Here is an 18,085-nt window from a genome sequence, read left to right as displayed (position 1 = left end):
GGTATTTCGGGCTAAACTGCCCATTCCATACCTGCCTGCAAGGAATGCTGCATCACTCAAACTGGCAATGCTATTTCTTGTTCATAACTCTGCTCAATTAGTACTTATTTCTAAAACCTTTCATAAAATCTCTCTCTTCATCTATTCCCTGTTGTGTGTATCTTTTCTTTCCGGCTCATACACCTATCCATGGATTGCATTTATCTATTTGTATGTACATCTTCCCCTACCAGACTCAAGTTTCCTGAGAACAGCTCCATCTATCTTTGCATTTTCAGAGACAGATAGTTTAGTATGGGCTGTATGAATATTTATAGAGTGAATGAATGAATTGAGTGAATGATTTCAGTAATGAGAACAAATACAAATAAACACATAGGAGTTTTTTTTTCCAGTTTCAACAAAGGATTTTATGTACTGATTCTCAAAAAGCAAAATCCAGAAAATAGCAACCCACTGCAAGAATAGTGCTACAGGACACCCTCAGTCGCGCCGCCTCTTGCCACAAAACGTGCTGTCCACACATACACTTTTGAGGCAGGCCAACACAGGGTGACACTCAGGGGAAGGCACCTGGCCCCTTTGGTCACACTGACAGGTGTGCTCCCTTTTCCGTAGGTCTCCCTCTTTCACAAAAGTTTATCACACAAAAAAAGGCAAAATATAACCCCCTGAACTTTAGTTATCTACTAGAAAGATAAAGATTTGAAAAGTTCCTTCCTCCAATGTGACCAAAACACTGAATGTTAAAGAATATTTGAGTTCCTGGGCTATAAACCTGAGATATTTACGGAGAAAGGTGAGTTTCAAGTTCCGTTCCACTCTCGAAAATGGGAACAGAAGAGAAGATTCAATTAAAACATCTACAAAATATGATATTCTCTGATGGAGCAATGTAAGCTTCCTCAACCACCAACAAATACTATCGTGTGGGTCATAAACCCTGCTTATATCCAAGATACAGAGTGAATTTCAAAGAGAAACCTAGAAACTGTGGCTGTCACTGCACCAGGATCTTCTTGTGGAACTGCTGCAAAAGACAGGCTTGCCTACTGCATCCTCAGTTTCTCAGAGAGCTTGAAGGCTGGGGAGGATTTCTTCCCAGAGGGGAGTTCATTGGAGAAGACTCCATTAGGGAAACGCTTTTCGGTTTTCTCTTCTGGGTGGGAAGGACCATCACACTGTCCCCATCCTTCTCATCAGCTGGGGCAGCAACCTTTTTTCCACTGTGAGCTGGAGAGAGATAACTACTCTGAGAATCTCACTGAAATTTCTGCCAGTGATAGCTGGATAGCAGATGGATAGCTTCAGTTTCTTGTTGGTAGCAAAAACAGTTATTACCACATGAGCTCTCACAGCATGCCCTTTTTGTCCCTTTCTGCTGGGTCCGGCATGCCCACAAGGATGGCAAGGTCCTGATTCTCGTCACGGTGATGGGGTGGTAAGTCTTCTGTGGACTCCTCATCACCTGTTTGCACTGTGTCCTTGCAGCAGGAAGGATGGGCCTCACCCCTGTCTGTTGAAATGGCAACTGACTTAGTATTCCTCTTGGCAGATTGTAGCGCCAGCTTCGCTGTCCTGCCAAGCTCTGTGGTGCACACAGGTATCAACTCCCATGGGCAGGAGAAGAGGGTGTCCCATGGGTCCCCCAGAAAGTCATGGGAATGGATGCAACCAACTTAGTGTTAGCCTCAAAGTTGATACTGAATTTTTTTCCCTAATAAGGGATCAAGCTCATGACCTCATGCTTACCAGTCAGGCCCTTATTTATAAAGAACCGCCCCCCAAAAAATACATGGAAAAAAAGGGTAGAAATAATACAGGACTACAGAAAAATAAATGGTAAGAAATCACCTGTTGATAAGTTACATATTGTCATCTTAGAAATAGTTGTTCAGGTTATAAAATTAAAGTATGTAAAGTGACATTCAAATAGTGACACTGCCAACGGTTCTGCTCAATGATCTAACAAAAACTTAGTAATATGGTTATCAGTCCTACACACTTATTTTTTATCTTAAAGAGGGTAAGATTAAACATATCAAAACAGAACAAAACAGTTCAAAAAGAAACAATTTAAAGAAATACAGATTTCGAAGCAAGTCCACTGGAGATCTTCACTGTTTATCTAATGTCTCTAGTTTCTTCCAAATAGTTGTCCCCATCTTCACACACATTAAATACATACTGCATATTATAGAACTAATCAAATCATTACAGGATGATGAAGGCTTTTTAGGTCTTCAAGATCTGACATGGGGGAAGACAATAATGACTACTATAGTGTCTCTCATTCTCTTAGTAGTAGCTGTCCTTATCTTTACGTATGCTGAAATTGAACTTAAGAGACTAGACTACTATCACTTTGAACAGTGATAATAGTATTGCTAGATTTTATATCATATAGCTACAGAATTACCATTGGGTTTCTTAGTGTCTCTTCTTCAGAGTATGTGTTCATTACATCTTGCATTGTATAATCTGTTCCCGTAAATAGTTTTAAAAAGTCTTCCCATGTGTGAATTTCTACATGTATATCCATCCTCTCTGTATTATAGGGAAAAACAAATCATAACAAGACAGCAAATCAAATTCCTAGAAAAACATGCAATGAAAAAGACACATAAGACCACAATATTAGGTGATCTACTGTAGTTACTGTGCTTTCTCTTGTTATTTTCAATAGACTTGTCCACATCATCAGGCTTAATATAGATAAGCATAGTATTACATAGCTATTTTTATAAAAACACAACTTTGAAAACATTGTAGGACTTGAGAGCTGTTAATAATCAAAATCGGAATGGGTATCTTTCACATATTGTCATCTTCAGAGTAGTTGCCTCTACTTTTAGGGTTGATACTATCAAGCATACCAAATTCAAATAAAATCAGCCAAGGCAAAACCATGGTCTAACGAATCAGACTCAAATAAGATCAGTCATAGTAAGCCAATGTAAGAAATACAGGATTTCAGTTTAAGTTAATAGGAAATTAAGGATAGTTACCATGGTATAATCTGCTATTTTTGGGTCAGATGTCTGTGCCCTCAAATCTGATATGAGTGGACAGACTGGAACAAAATAAATTCAAACTAAACAGTGTGATAAGACTACTGTGACTTTTAAATCCTGATACACTATTAACAATGACTTCTACCTTTTTTTACAGTGTATCAAAGCTATCTATACTAAAGATTATAGCTTACCATCTCTACCTCATGTCTGCTACTGCACTTTCCTACTATAATTTGTCCACCTTACTCCCTCATTCCACTGTTTGCCCTGTTCTTTGAGGCCTCTCTGCCACTGTTGCTGGAATCCTTGGATCCCTCCCTCTCTCTGTAATGTCCTTCAGCACTCTCTGTAGGGTTGGGTTGGTGAAGGCCCATTATACAGTTGAGCTATTTCCCTGGCCTAAAGCCTCAAAGTTGAATGCGTCTTCATGAAGGGGGATTCCTGTAGCCTTGGAGCCTGCTGGGATGTGGGATAAGAAGGTGCAGCGCAGCACCTAAGCCAGCAGGCATGAGCCAAGAGACCCCACCAAGCACTGGAGGGATTGATAGGGATCTCATGACAACTAAGTATCCACCATATGAAAAAGCACATTGCAGACGACAAGTGCTACTCTGTTGCTTTAGTCTCCACCATTCATGTCTTATCTTTGTATAGTGGATTATTTTCCAAATGGTTGTCTCTTTAAATTTCCTTCCATACGGCATAAAACAGAGTTCTTGGTGTTCTTTGATCATAATGCAGTATATTTTTAGTTCTGTGTTTTTAATTCTGATTGCTACACTTCTCAGAGTGCTAAAAACACCAAGGCATTCAGTGAGAAGCTTGATATAGTTTGACAATTATTTTATTCTGTCACAAAAACTCAGTGCATCTTGGAATGCTCTTCTTGTTTGTGTCTTACTGGTGCTCTGCTGCTTTCTCTGGGTGCCCTCCCAGGCTTATCTTCTGAGACAGACATTATGGATCCCACTTGTCAAAGAGAAAATTGCTACTCACCCACATTCTCTATCCCCTTCCACCTGGTTCAGTTTTCCAGTACACTTGCCTACAAATACAATAGTACATATTCACCACTGCTCATCCACACACTAGTTTGTAAAGTAGGAGCTCTGTCTTGTACCTGGAACTGTGTCTAGCATGCAATAGGTGTGTAGTAATTTTTTTTAAAATAAATACATCAAATCAGATGCTGTGGATTCTCATCACTAAAATCAGGTGCTACAGAAGGCAGACCACTGCAGCCACTCTGGGCATGCTAGCTTGCACATTCATCCTGATTCGGGATGAGATTACCCAACTTGATTATTTTGCTTTTTCTTAAAACAGACTTCTATGACATAATTTCATCTTGAAAACTAAAAAAATCAGTTCCTTTCCTGGCAGCCACCTGAACTGAGTTCTGAGCTGGCCTTCCGCAAAGCCCTTCTGTTCCTTCCTGGTTTAAAGACAGTGGTGATTTCTGCCTGCATTTAGCAAGGTTCTGGGTTTTATTTTTTTCAGCACTTAAGGAAAATTTACATATTTTTCTACTCATTTCTTAATTTTGATCTTCACAGCAGCTTTCCATCTGCATTAACCTCAAGCTTCTCAGTCCCTATTTTGGTGAGAACCTTGTCTGTGTCATTGTTCATCTTACCTCCTCAGCTTTCAGTTGTCAGACTCTGCTATCGGTTTTTTGTGAGCCATCAAGCATTTTTCTCCAGACTCAGCGTGGTGGACAATAATGTGATCATTCCGCTAAACTGACATTCTAGGGTCAACTCTGTGGTCCCTGAAAATGCGTGGCCCAAGAATTATATCATCACTTGTCCTTACCCTGTGGGAGAGAAGGCTTGGCTCTGCCTCTGTCCTTTAGCAGCCATGTGTTACTCTCAGCTTGCTACCAAGGTGAGCAGTGCACACTATGCAGACCATCAGTGATATACTGTGCTTCCCAAAATGTGGCCAGTGCTTAGGGCTGGTGTATTTCTGTCACCTCCCTTCTCCTGCAGTGAGGGTGCCTTTCCAGCTCCATCTGGACTTTGGACCAGAGAGTGAGGCTCTCGCTGGGCTGGCAGTGCCTCCTAGTGGCCCAGTCTCCAAAGATCTGCAACTGAGAAGTGGCTGGGTCAGCAGAAGCCCGTCCAGCATCCCTGCCCTGCCCTGCCATCTGCTTCCTTCTGAGTTGTGTCTTACAGTAAGAATTCGATGCTTATTAGCTCATCATCATGTGTCAGTTTTTTTAGTAGTCTGCTGACTAAAGTCCCAACAATGACAATGAAAAATAGGGTGGGGAGGGGATAGAAAATGCAAATAGAAAAAGTCACTAATTGTCTCTGGAGGAGGCTGTTTTGCAAAGTGCTTTGTAATAATGTGGTCCACGTGTCAGCCGCCTAGAAGTACCAAAATCATCCTTCTGCAGTCACACTGATGAAACCTCCTCAAGAAGAATTTCAGAATATAGAAAGATGCCGAGAGGGCCAGCTAGTTTATCTGGAAGCTTCTATTCTGAAAAAAATATGCATGATTCCAAAGAACATAGTTACAAGTTTGTACACGCTATAAAAATGAAAGCTGTGTTGTGACTGCACACAGAACCTTGAGACCACTGTCTCAGGGACTTGCTGGTATAAGATGTGGGTGTAGGTTTGAGTCCAAGAAAGAAGACCTCTGAAAACTAGAGAGGAATGCCAAATAGTCATGGAACTACTATTATTCTCTCTGAGGGAAAAAGAAATCCTGACTAGCAATAGATGAGGCCACACCTCAGCAAAATGAAGCAAGGAGTTCTGGTGCCCAGAAACTCTTCCTGTGCTGTGTTCCATGCTCCCCACAGCATCCTCAGTCCTCATGCTGAACTATGCCTCTTCAGGAAGCCCATTCCAGGAGATGCTCACATTCCAGCTCTGTTTGCTCTGTCTGCCTTTTCCTCATCAAAGCACACCTCCTTCCTGTCCAGTCTCTCAGGGCCTGGCAGAGGGTTTTGTGCTAAGATTTGAATGCTGAGGTACCTGTTCTGCCCATCCCTTTGACGTTTGCACTTTTTTTTTTTTTTTTTTTTTGTCTTTTTCGTTTTTATCGGTACCAGGGATCGAACTCACGACTGCCTGCTTGCAAGGCAGGCGTTTATGCCGCTGAGCTAAATCCCCAGCCCCTTGACGTTTGCACTTTAACTAGGGACTCCTAAAGTCCTTGGGTCTACTCTTGGAAACAAATCTTATCGCCCAAATTACATACACACCCATCTCAGTTGCCCAAATGCCCAGTCTCAGAGATGATACTGAATGTCCCCTTGTGTCCCTCAGTTCTGCTTCAGTGTCCCCACAGCTTCTCACCCCTGGGCCGTCACTGCAGTGACCAGAGACCTCAACAACAGACTTGATCTGAGCCTGTGATGCTTACTTTCTCAAACTTAGGGAGGAGCGAGGGATGGAGAAATACACAGCCCTCAAGGACTGAGCTGGAGGATCTCTCCAGCAACTCTTACTTGCCAACAAAGATTTTGGGTGACAGTGGAATATTCCAAAAGAGGGACAGGATCCAGCACTTCTTTGGAAGATTCCAAATTAATTACAATCCATCCTGATCAGTGTTTTTAGAATTAGGGACCAGAGAGGTGACAAGTGAGGACCTTTAGAGGACACTGTGTTGCCATAGTGTCGTTTGCACTGCTGTCGACTACATCTCGACCAACAGGTTTCTTCTATTTCTAAAAAATTTTCAGAATATACAGCAGGCCAGCCTGGAACAGCCCTGGTCCCCCAAATTGGCACCCCCCCATAGGCCCTCTCCCGCACCCCACAACCAGTAGGCTATGCGCTTTCCTGGTTGCAGCACTGCCCGGCAGGGGCGCCCGCGTGCTGATTCGCTGCTGCAAACCCCACCACCACCCTTGCGCGTGCCCGCCCTCCCCACGCGCTCCCGCCCCGCGCGCGCCCTGCTGGTCTGTCCGCAGCCGCGCCACCTCCAGCCTCTGCTGCAGCCGGCTTAGCGCCTGCACCAACTCAACGCCGCAGAGGACCGCGGCGGGAGCCCACAGCCCGCGCGATGCAGGCCACTGCGGATTCCACCAAGATGGACTGTGTGTGGAGCAACTGGAAAAGTCAGGGTATTCTCTTTATTTCCGTCGTGCATGCCTGCGGGAGCCGGACTTGTCCATTGTGCATCATTTCACCTGTGGGACCCGTGCATGCTTTGTACCCAGAGCTGTCTGTAGGGGGGAGTAAACCTGCTGTTTCAAAAACCAAAATGGATGGTGTTTGAGTTTTTCCTCCCCCTCCCCTTTTTAAAAATTTATTTTGTTGTTGTTGACCTCCCTCCCCCATCACCTCCTTTGTTTTCTTGTTGCAGTGCTGACATTTTAAAATGATGCATTCTTGGCCTCCCCTGGGAGCTGGGTTGGTGTTGTCTTTAAGCACTTGTTTAACCTGCTCATCCCCGAAGTTAAAGTGCTTTCTTATTGTTCCATCGTTCCCTGTGCAATCATTTCTGCCCAAAGATTGGAATGTCCCCAGAACCATTAACCGAGGGCTCACAGAGCATCCTTTTAAAAGAGGGACACGCCCATCTTAGGCTTGTTATTTGTGGCCACACAAAGGAGATGGGATATGTAGGATTCACTCTCCAAATCTGGGAGATGCGGATGGCGTAGCCACTATTAGGATGGCTCACTTTAAAATATTCTAGTGTTTTTGGCTATCGTGAGAGGAACCTGTAGATTATTTATTAATAATGCTTTTCTATGGGCTAAGCAGAGAGAAACAGTACCACGGCTGCCCTCGGGGCTGGACAGAGATCTTGAACCAGTCCACATCACCCTGGGTGTGGTCGCCCTGCAGGCTCGCCGGCTTGCTTTGCAGCCATTTTTATTCTCCTCAGTTCACACATCCATTGCTCCTTTGTTACATTAAAATTCCCTTCCTTACCTTGCTCAGTGAGAGATGATGAGAAGAAAGAGAATTTGCAAGGATGAATTATGTGCAGTGAATTCTGGTGTTTGGAAGATTGTGTCTTTTTGATATTTAACAAATACAACTCCAAAGAAGGCGTGTTAGATGTAACTGCAGGGTTTTGCAGCAACCCCTTAGGAACAAGAATACTCTGAAGAGCAGCTGATTTTTTAACCTGGCATCTTCCCCATATAATTTTATATCACAGAAGAAATAGGGTTCTTTTCATCTTGAGTGCACCTGGGGAATTATTTTCTCCCATTCATTTTTTTAAAGGAAAAGTAAATATAAATTTACCAAGCATGCCTGCTTTGCCTCTTATTTGTTGGATAGGATGGTAATGACATAAAAATTGTGTGGGTCTATGGAAAGTACAATTGTTAAAAGTAAACAGATGGACAATAACTCTTAAAGTCAGTAAACAAGAAATATCCAGTGATTGAGGGGCATAATTTTAGAAAATGACAAATACATGGACTAGCACATGTTTAATGGAGAAAGCATCTGAGAAAATTCTTGGTATCATTTCATTCTTGTAACATGTCTGGATTGATCAGTTTACTTAATTATATACACAGACCAACTGTGGCTTCATATAATGTCAAGTTTAGTTGGACAGAAAAACTGGTCATTGTGCTATAAGGTTTTTTTGTTTAGTTTGGTTTTTTTCTACTCTTAAGAAAAATAAATGCCAAAAGATGGCAGGTGTTCAGCTTTATTGGTATAAGATATAGGACATTTTTCCATCACAATCCTAGGTGTTTTGCTTCAGTCGACTTTCACCCTGGAATTTTAAAAAATGCATGGATGTTTATAATAATTTGCCCATTAAAGGCAGTCATGTTCCTTTCCAGAGTCCAGCTGCTTGGGGAGATTAATTCAAGATCCTTGAGGATCTTTTACACTAAGTGACCTTTGGTTGTCTTCAGTGCCATTGATTACCTTTTGTCTGACAGAACAAAGCTGTTATCTTGAAAATTAACAATGAGGTGGGTGGGCTTATTGACACAAGAAAGAAGCACAATTTTCCTCTTTTATTTCCTCCCTGTGAGAGCTTCACATTAAATTAAACCTACAATAAGAATTTTTTTTTATTGTTGTTTATCATTTTCAGGGTGTCTTCTTTACTTTAGTTCCCTCATCATCAAAAACAGTTGTTCTTGGGGCCAAAGATTTAGCTCAGCAGCGTAAGTGCCTGCCTGGCAAGTGCAAGGTCGTCATGAGTTTGATTCCCAGTACCAAAAGAACACTTGTTCTTAACCCTGGCTGTACATTAGAATTATCTGAGAGGCTTTAAAAGTCACAAATGATGCCTGTCCCCCACCCCAGGGGCCCTCAATTGAACTGAGTGTCATTATAGCCTTAGCAGCAGCTGTTCAGGTAAATTGAATATGTAACCAGGGATGCTGCCACTAGTGTGTGTGTAATTCTTAGTGTGCCCAATCCCTAGGTTGGCAGAGGCACAGGATAGAAATGACAACCTGGGTGATCCGGGGGTTGCTATGGATGTAGTTAAGAGAAATCATTACCAGGTTTTTGATGATGTCCTGTGGAAGTACTAGGGGGCAATAGTTTTTCTGGGAGAGGAAGTAGTGTGGGCTTTCGTTTTCCTTCATATTATTAAACGTTTAAAAATGCTGGGTATAGTTCAGCGGCAGATGTGAGTTTGTAAGTTCAATTTCTGATAACAAAATAAATAAATAAACAAATATTTCAGGAAGAAATTGCAGCAGTTTAAATATTCCATGAAGATTCCACTGACATGAATTGGTATGTGCCATGAAAATTGTAGTGTACATGCAAAAGGAACAAATCAGACTCCTCCCACCAAATACCAGTTAATAAATCAAAGTGCGTTCTACTCAGAATAGAATGAAGTAAATACCTGTACTGTATAGATAATCATCTAGCGGAACACAGCAATGCTAATATTTAGCACTTTCCCTGCTTGCTTTACTTGCATGACTGTCCTTACTGCTCCAAAATCCTTCCACTGGGGAGCTTTATAATCTTCATTCAACAGGTGTCACCAGAGGTGTCTATTGAGGCACACAGCTAGGACACCAGAGGCCCTCTCTGCTCACTGTTTATTAATCTGCCTCTGAACCGGTGGACTTTTCCAAAGATCAATTATCTGGGTAATGGTGGTTGTGTGGCTTCACAATGCTCCTGTTTACAAGTTTGTGTTTTGCCAAGCATCTCATTTGAGATTTCCACTTTACTCATGCACACCATGAGGCTCAGATGTTAAATGACTTGCCCAGCATCTTATGGCAAGTGTTAAATTTAGTAGTGAAAAGTGCTTCTTGGCTAAAATCCAGCATTCATCCCATCTCTACACTCACCAGCCGCTTTCCAGTGCTGTTACCAAAAGTGCCTTCTCATTTACTGATTCTGAGATATTGTCCCCTAGATACGGTCTTTCTAGACAAAGCCAAATGTGGCTGTAAGGCAGTGATCTTGTCTGCTTGCTCACATTATTGTTACCATTACTATCCCAAATTCTTACAAAGAGGAAGTGTCAATTGCTTTCCTAAGCTCTTGCATCATACTGGTGTGTGGGGAAAACATCACAGGGTTTAGGCCAAGAGAATCAGGAACTCACTCCAGGACAGAATGGTGTCTGGAATGCAGGTTTAGTCTGATCATAAATCACTTTATTCCACCACACTTCCTAAATTCAAATGGTACTGTGCCCAGTAGAACAAAATTTAACTGGAACTGTCCACCTACATGATTTATTTTGGGCTCTAAAGACCATGTTTTTAAATTTCACTGTTTTCAACAAGCTGACCTGGCAGAATGGGGAGCACAGTAAGATGTGCATGCTGTGAGAAGGGGCTAGAGGTCAACTTCAGCTCCTTCTTGGCTGAGTGTGGCATCATTCTGTAGTCACAACTGCCCTGGGGCATAAATTACTGATGGAAGATGAAACATTGTACAAACAATATAATCTAAAAACATCTTTTAAAATAATAGTATACTTTTGAAAATCTCACACTGGCCTATGCATGTCTTATGGAAACAGTCCTTAGGGTACATCGAGTTGCACAGTGCTCCTTTGAAACATGGACTGAAGATTCAAGCATCCCAGAATATACACAGAGGACTCAACTATTTTAGCAACAATAATCAAAAGAAATACTTGTCTTTAAAAGTGGCATTTGGGAAAGACAGTTGTATACATGTACATAAAAGCAGACCAATATTACCTTTCATCCAATGCAGCATTTTAATTACACCTATTAGAATATGTCAAATATTACATCATAAATATCACATTTGCAAACTCCTGCTATGCAAATTCTAGTGACATTCAACACAAACACTGGGGGGGGTGCTGAAGTTTTGGTTTGTCAGTTTGCTTGTTTTTATTTTTTTATTTTTTGTCTTTTTCCTTTTTATCGGTACTGGGGATCGAACTCACGAGTGCCTGCTTGCAAGGCAGGTGCTTATGCCGCTGAGCTAAAGTCCCAGCCCCTGTTTGTTTGTTTTTAGTGGAAGAAAACCCTCATTGTGCAGATAATCTATTATCTACATATTCACTTCATTGAAGAACACAAAAGCTCCCTTTTTTACAATGTATTATCATTTTTAAATAGAAACTTTGTAAGGAAACCTTTCAGAATTTGGCATGAAAATGGCTGTATTATTTTTAAAAACTGATGCAGACATATTATGAAAATTTTCACTTATACAAAGCAAAGTTCAAATGAATGCCATAAACCACCCAAAATCCTATCATCCAGAATTAGCTAATGTTAAAAATTGTTGAATATCCTTTCCTGTCTGACTTTGCAGAAATAGATCCTCCAGGAGTGAGAAAGTGTGATTACATTGCTGTTCTAAATTCACATTTTCAAATCTGCTGTTTTGGTCAGAGTTTACTAAGAATCAGTACTCATTTCATTAAAAATATTCCTAAAAGTATGTGACTAAATCATTATGATTAATAGAGACTGGATGAAATCATGGTCAACAAGCCCTTCTTCATTTTTAGAAGCCTCTCTTTTTCTGCCTCTCTCCTCTCCATTTTCCATTTTCTCCCTCCCTACCTCTTTTTAAAAATTTTTATTTAAAGAGAAAAATAATACAGAAAAAAGGGTAGAAGTAATACAGAATTTCAAAAAATTAAACAAATCATTAGTTGATAGATTACATATTGTCATCTTAGAAATAGTTGTTCAAGTTACAAAATTAAAGCATACAAAGTAGACATTCAAACAATGAGACTGCAAACAGTTCTGTTCAATGATCAAACAAAAACTTAGTAATATGGTTATCTTACACACTTAAACATACATGCAGTTATATCCTTTAGAGCACTTTCTTTTCCTCTCTTTTTTACAATAACAATTGCACATTTTGGGTTTTATTACTCCTATAGTTTCTTATTACTTTTTTTTGAAGAAAATAAAACCAAATGTGACAAAACAAATTAGAGTGAGTCAAAACAAAAGGATGAACATAGTACATGATGTAAAAACAAAATACAAGGTGATCAATAATGGTTACCATAATGCCTCTTGCTATCTTCGAAAGAATTACCCTTATCAGGTATAATAAAATTGAACAAAACAATACAGAACAAAACCAATAAAAATGAAACATTTGAGACATTACAGAACTTCAAAAGAAGATAATAGTCAAACTAGAATGGATATCATAGTGAATCTTATTGTCTTCAAAGTAGTTGTCTTGATACTATCAAACAAAACAGAATAGAGTATAATCAGTCAAAACAAGACAGTGAAAGCAATACAGGGCTTCAAATCAAATTAATAGGAAATCAAAAATGGTTACCATAATATCTTTGGAATAGCTGTCCATGATCAAGCTAATACAAGAAGACAAACTGGAACAGAATAAAACCAAACTAAACAGAATGATGAAAACAATATGGGTTTCAAATCATGATAACAGATTAACAGTGACCACTGCCTTCCTTTTTTATATAGTTCTTCCCCTTTCACTTTCACGAGGTTCACTGTACATTTTGCATCCCATTAACTCCTTTAGTTTTTAGATTAGGTAGGCAGCCCACTATTCATGATTCTGAACCTTTTTACCCCTGAGCATGATCTCAAACTGTATCCATTTACATACAAAAGCCTCAAGATTTTCTTTATAGCTGAGTAGTTTTCCATTGTATAAAAGTGTTATGACTTTCCAGCCAATCTGCAGCTAATGGGCAAGCTACCCCCACTTTTATCTAGTTCCCTATCACACAGAGCATTGTTTTCTCATCTTTGACTTTCAGTCTATAAATCCTCTTTTGAGTTAATTGTATTTCTTATTTAGAGCATACTGATAGACCCTACCTCCTGATCCATTCTGCCTGTGTTTCTCTTTATTGGTGAATCAAGGCCATCTAAATTAGTGATTATAGCCAACCTTCCCTGCCTCATCTCTGCCATGTTATTTTTCTGCTGTTGGTTGTCTACTTTTCCCCTTCATTCCACTGTCTGTCCCATTCAGTGATCCCCCTCTGACACTGTTCCTGAAACCATGGTCTTATTTCTCTCTCTCTCTCTCTCTAGAATGTCCTTCAGTATTTTTGTAGGGTTGGATTGGTGGTCATGAACTTCCCCAGTTCCTCTTTGTCATGGAAGTATCTTGGTTATCCATTAGTTTTGCAGGATACATCAATCTGGGTTGGAGGTTATTTTCTTTCAGGACTTGAAATACTTTGCCCCAAGCTCTTCTTGATTTGATGGTTTGTATCAAAAAGTCTGCCGTGATTCTGATGGGTTTTCCTTTATAGGTGATCTGTTTCTTTTCTCTGACAGCTTTTAATATTCTGTTCTTGTGCTGAATTTCGGACATCTTGATTATTATATTCTGGGTGTAGATCTCTTTTGGTTATAGCTAGCTGGAGTTCTGCATGCCTCATATATCTGAATATCATTTCCTTTTCCTATGCTTGGAAAGCTCTTTAATAATTCTGTAAATAGCCTTTATATTTCATTTGTGTTTCATTTTGTGTTACTTCTTCACTCACATTTTTTATTCTTAAGTTATAGTTCCTCTTATCATCTTCTAGCCTTTGTATTGTTACTTCCTGGTTCCTTGTTATTTTTTTTTTTTTTAAGAGATCTTTCCTTTCATGATCACAAGCTGCAAACCTGTCTTCAAGGTTTGATAGTCTATCTTTAGTTTCTTTCAAGCAGTTTTGCCAGCTTTCAATGGAGTTTTTAATTTCTTGGTAATCTCTTTGAATCTGTTTCATGTGTTCTAAATGTTTTTTATATTCTTCATTGAAGGTTTCTCTCCTTTTTTTATGCTCCTCTATTCTTTCATCTATGTCTTTAGAGGTGCTTAGCAATTCTTTTATTATGTTTCTCATATCTTCTTTTACCCGTAATAGTATTTCTGTTTTAAGTTCTTTTATAGCTTCATGAGTTGTTTTTTTTATTTCAGTTGCTGTTGCTTCAAAAACTGCAGGTGTGCAACTCCCAGTCTCTTCTGTGTTTACATCTCCTGGCCTAGTACTGCTTGGGTTGGAGGCTAGAGACTGTCTTTTGCTTCTTCCTCTTGTCGTGTTCCTGGTTTCTTCTGGACAAGTGGGTAGCAGGGTCTCTGGCACTTCCTGTGTTGGTTGTAATTACTCTGTAGTGTGTTGGCTGGTATTTCTGCTGTTTGCTGCTTTCCTCAGTCTGCTGGTGGCTACTAGAGTGTAAGCAGGGGCAGGGCAGGCTGACCCCTCCCTTCTGAGCTGGTTAGCCACAGGCAGTCTTCATCACATCAGTATGCACCAGGCAATTGGGGTTGGTAAGGGATAGGTTTATGGAAATCTCAGCAGTGGCTATTAGACCATGCAGAAGGGTGGGACTCAGTCCAAGCACTTTCCACCAGTCTGCTCTGAGTTTTGAGTGGCTGGATGAAGCCAGCTGCAGTTCTATCTCCAGGCTTATCCTGCCCAACTTCAAAATGGCACCTGGCCAATCTCCCACTCCCATGGGAGAACTGAGTCCCACACACTCACCGCCAGCCACTGCAGTTCTCTGGTCTGCTACTCCCCTCCACCACAGCATCTCCCTGCCAAGGCCTTCAGACTTGCTAGCCACCAGCTTCACTGCGTCCATACATCTCTGGGTTCCAACAGAGCCGACGTGGTAGTTCTGGCTCTGGTGAAAGCACCACCAGCTACCACCTTCTTCTGTTTAACTTTTTCTTTTTTTTTAATTCTCTCAGTGGGCTTTACTTACTTTAGTTTCTTCCTGGGTTGAGGGACCCACTTCTTTCCTCCTTGTCTTCCCCCTGATGCTGTATTCCAGCATCTGGACCATTTCTCTCAGAGAGGCTGTTTACTCTACTGCTTAATGTTCTGCCATCTTGCCAGACCTCTCTCCCTACCTCTTGTATTTGAAATGCTATTTTGAACTCAGTATTTTTAGATTAGTTAATATATTCTGAAAGTAACTGTGAAGTAATTGATATGTTTTAAATTAGCTTATGGTGGAATTAAGTTCTAAAATCCACTGAAATCAGCAGAACAATCTGATTTGGACATTGTTTGGGTAGTTTTTAGACTATGACCTTTCTAGTCTACGGCCATACCACCCTGAACACACCCGATCTCATCTGATCTCAGAAGCTAAGCAGGGTCGGGCCTGGTTAGTACTTGGATGGGAGAATACGATCTTTCTTTTTGAAAGTAATTAAATATGTATCAGCACCAAATTTCCCATCCTCCTCAATCTGACCTCTAAATTATGCATACCTCTAATATTAATATTTCCACTTTCCATGTCTTATGAATGAACACACAGCTAGGCAAAGAAATGTACCTGCTTTTCAGTTAGGCTCAAACCTGAAAGCTAAGAATTTGACATTAGTGGACCAAGGATACAGCTCAGTGGCACAAGTGCCTACCTGGAAAGTGCACGGTCCTAAGTATGATTCCTGGTATAAAAATAAATAAATAAAATAAATTGACAATGATTCCTTAAAAATCATATTTTATGTAGATAATAGCATAATATGTTATAAAACCTTGTTATTTACAATTGTATTTTAAACTTATGGCATGTAATCAAATAAGAAAGTTGTTAAAGAATTTTAGGACTTAGAAGAGTACAACTATATTTTTCCAAAATGTGTTTCAGTCTTAACTTAAATCTGAGGTTTCATGAAATATAATCTTTGATTTCTTCCTTATTTCCTTTATCACCAAGACAGAGAGGAAGAAATACTTGCAGCATTACTCAAAAATTCTTTACCAAAACTGATGCTAATTGTGTATAAATTAAAAGTGCAAATATAACAGATTTAGAACTTATTATAATTTCACTCATTTCACAATGGGCAGGCTTCAAATCTGGTCTTATTTTACCCTCTTCCTTCAAGAGAGTTTGTCCCCATTTGCAGACTGGCAAACCTCCAAATTCATGGAGACTCATTCAGGAAGAGCACAACATTTGACACTTTAGTTCATGGGACAGTGGCATCACAAGAAAGCATTCCATCCCTTAGATATTTAGTTCAAGAAATATTTTTGTCATTATAACACTGATCAAAAAACTGAAACATATTCTTTTTTTTAAAAAAGCCAGTGACTTCCTACCTGTATTATTTTTCCTATTCCACTACAATAATGGATTATATATATATATATATATACTTAATTATTTTATGGCTAATTATGACTGATGACCAAAGTTTTAAATTTGGAGCTAGCTAGAAAACTTACAGAAAGGAAAAGTACATGAGGCATTTGTTATTTAGAACTTCAGCAATCTTTCTTCTTGCCTCAGCACCATAATTGCAAAGATTTTTTCACCCCCTCCCACACACCATGTTGGCATTTCTTCCTTTGATCCCTATTTTCCCTGTGAAGGTGCTTGTCAGTGAGCTCCCTTCTAGACCCCTGCTTTGCTAAAGGTCTAGAAGGAGAATTTGACCAGCTGTCCTACATACATGGGCTCAACTGTGTCACCTCCTCACCAGGCCCTCCCAGCACAAAGACCCAGGCCAATGGTGACCCTGAGCCTATGTTGACATCACAGCAAGGAGAGAAGGGAACTAGAAAACAAGAAGGATATCCACTTCTAACTCACGAAAATGGTAAGGCCCACATAAGCAATATCAAGCTGTGTTGGCCTTCAATACAACCTGACAAGTAGTCAACTGGGAATAATGCACTGACTTCTGTCTCTCATGGAAGGAAAGTACTGTACCTGAGATTGATGTTGACTTTAGCTTCGATAAAAACATTTTCTTTGCTTGTACCAAAGCTTCTTTACAGTAGTGGATTAAATGTTGTGGTCTTTTACTATAGGAAACACTAGACTCATGCCTTCCCACAGAAAAATTCAGAAACATTCAGAAATTACAGAAACATTCAGAAATAGTGCTGGCATTTTCTTCTTGCCAGTCATACTGGCTGTCTTTAGGAGGTGTGGGGGAAGGACCTAGGAACTGACTCAGTGCAAATGTTTTATCAGTAAAGGTCCCTGCCTGCAGCTTCCTTTCTAGGATTAGCAGTCCTGGATTGAAAGTTTCAACCCTTAGAGGAGATTGTCTTAGTACATGAAATTCATGCATCAGTTGATTAGAAGTTAACAGGGTTTCATGCAGGTTTAAAGTATTTTATTACATTTACTTTCATTTTGTTTCTCCCGTTCCATATAAAATGAGGGAAGATGAAAGTAGAGAATGTTATTCTATGTCTTGTTGACATTTTGTGGGGATATATATATATGGTTGTTTTGTTTTAGTTTTTGCATCATGAAAATCAGTCAGAGAAACTTTGGGCACTGGGTTAGAGAGAACTGAGGTATGTAGCCTCCAAATCAGTTAGTTATTGAATTAGAAGTTGGAAGCTTCCTAAAAGCCAAGTAAAACTGACAGCATATTAGTTGCCAGGATTCTTTTGTTGAAAGGCTGATATGTTTATGAGCAGAATTGTCTCGCATTTTCTCACTAGGCCTTTTAAACAGTAGCATTAACTTGTCATATAACAAGTGGTTCATGAAAATGCTGCCTAAAATCTTTTCTGGAACCAGATGGAATATATGTTAAAGAAAATAGTGCAGTAATGCAGATAATTGTGCTCAGTTTCTTGCTATTGTATATCATCTGCTTAAACCACCTTTGCCTTCTAAATAAAATATGAATAGCTACAGCTCTATCTTTTCA

General features: G+C 40.0%; 1 protein-coding gene across 7 annotated transcripts in view; it reads left to right on the top strand.

Annotated features, from left to right (window-relative positions):
- Rtn1 (reticulon 1) overlaps positions 1-18,085 on the top strand; it is a 294,963-nt gene that overhangs the window by 255,971 nt on the left and 20,907 nt on the right. The window contains exon 1 of one of the 7 annotated variants that reach the window (XM_003472343.5): positions 6,911-7,104. The exons of the other annotated variants lie outside the window; for them this stretch is intronic. Coding sequence (XP_003472391.1) covers positions 7,044-7,104 — 61 coding nt within the window. The 5' untranslated portion in view covers positions 6,911-7,043. Of the gene's footprint in view, positions 1-6,910; positions 7,105-18,085 lie in introns of those variants that run through there. 7 annotated transcript variants of the gene reach the window in all.

The sequence above is a fragment of the Cavia porcellus genome, unplaced genomic scaffold (assembly GCF_034190915.1).
Source record: "Cavia porcellus strain 051 isolate PalLab524CR breed Dunkin Hartley unplaced genomic scaffold, mCavPor4.1 scaffold_31, whole genome shotgun sequence".
NCBI lineage: Eukaryota > Metazoa > Chordata > Mammalia > Rodentia > Caviidae > Cavia > Cavia porcellus.
This window is presented reverse-complemented; position numbering and strand designations above follow the sequence as displayed.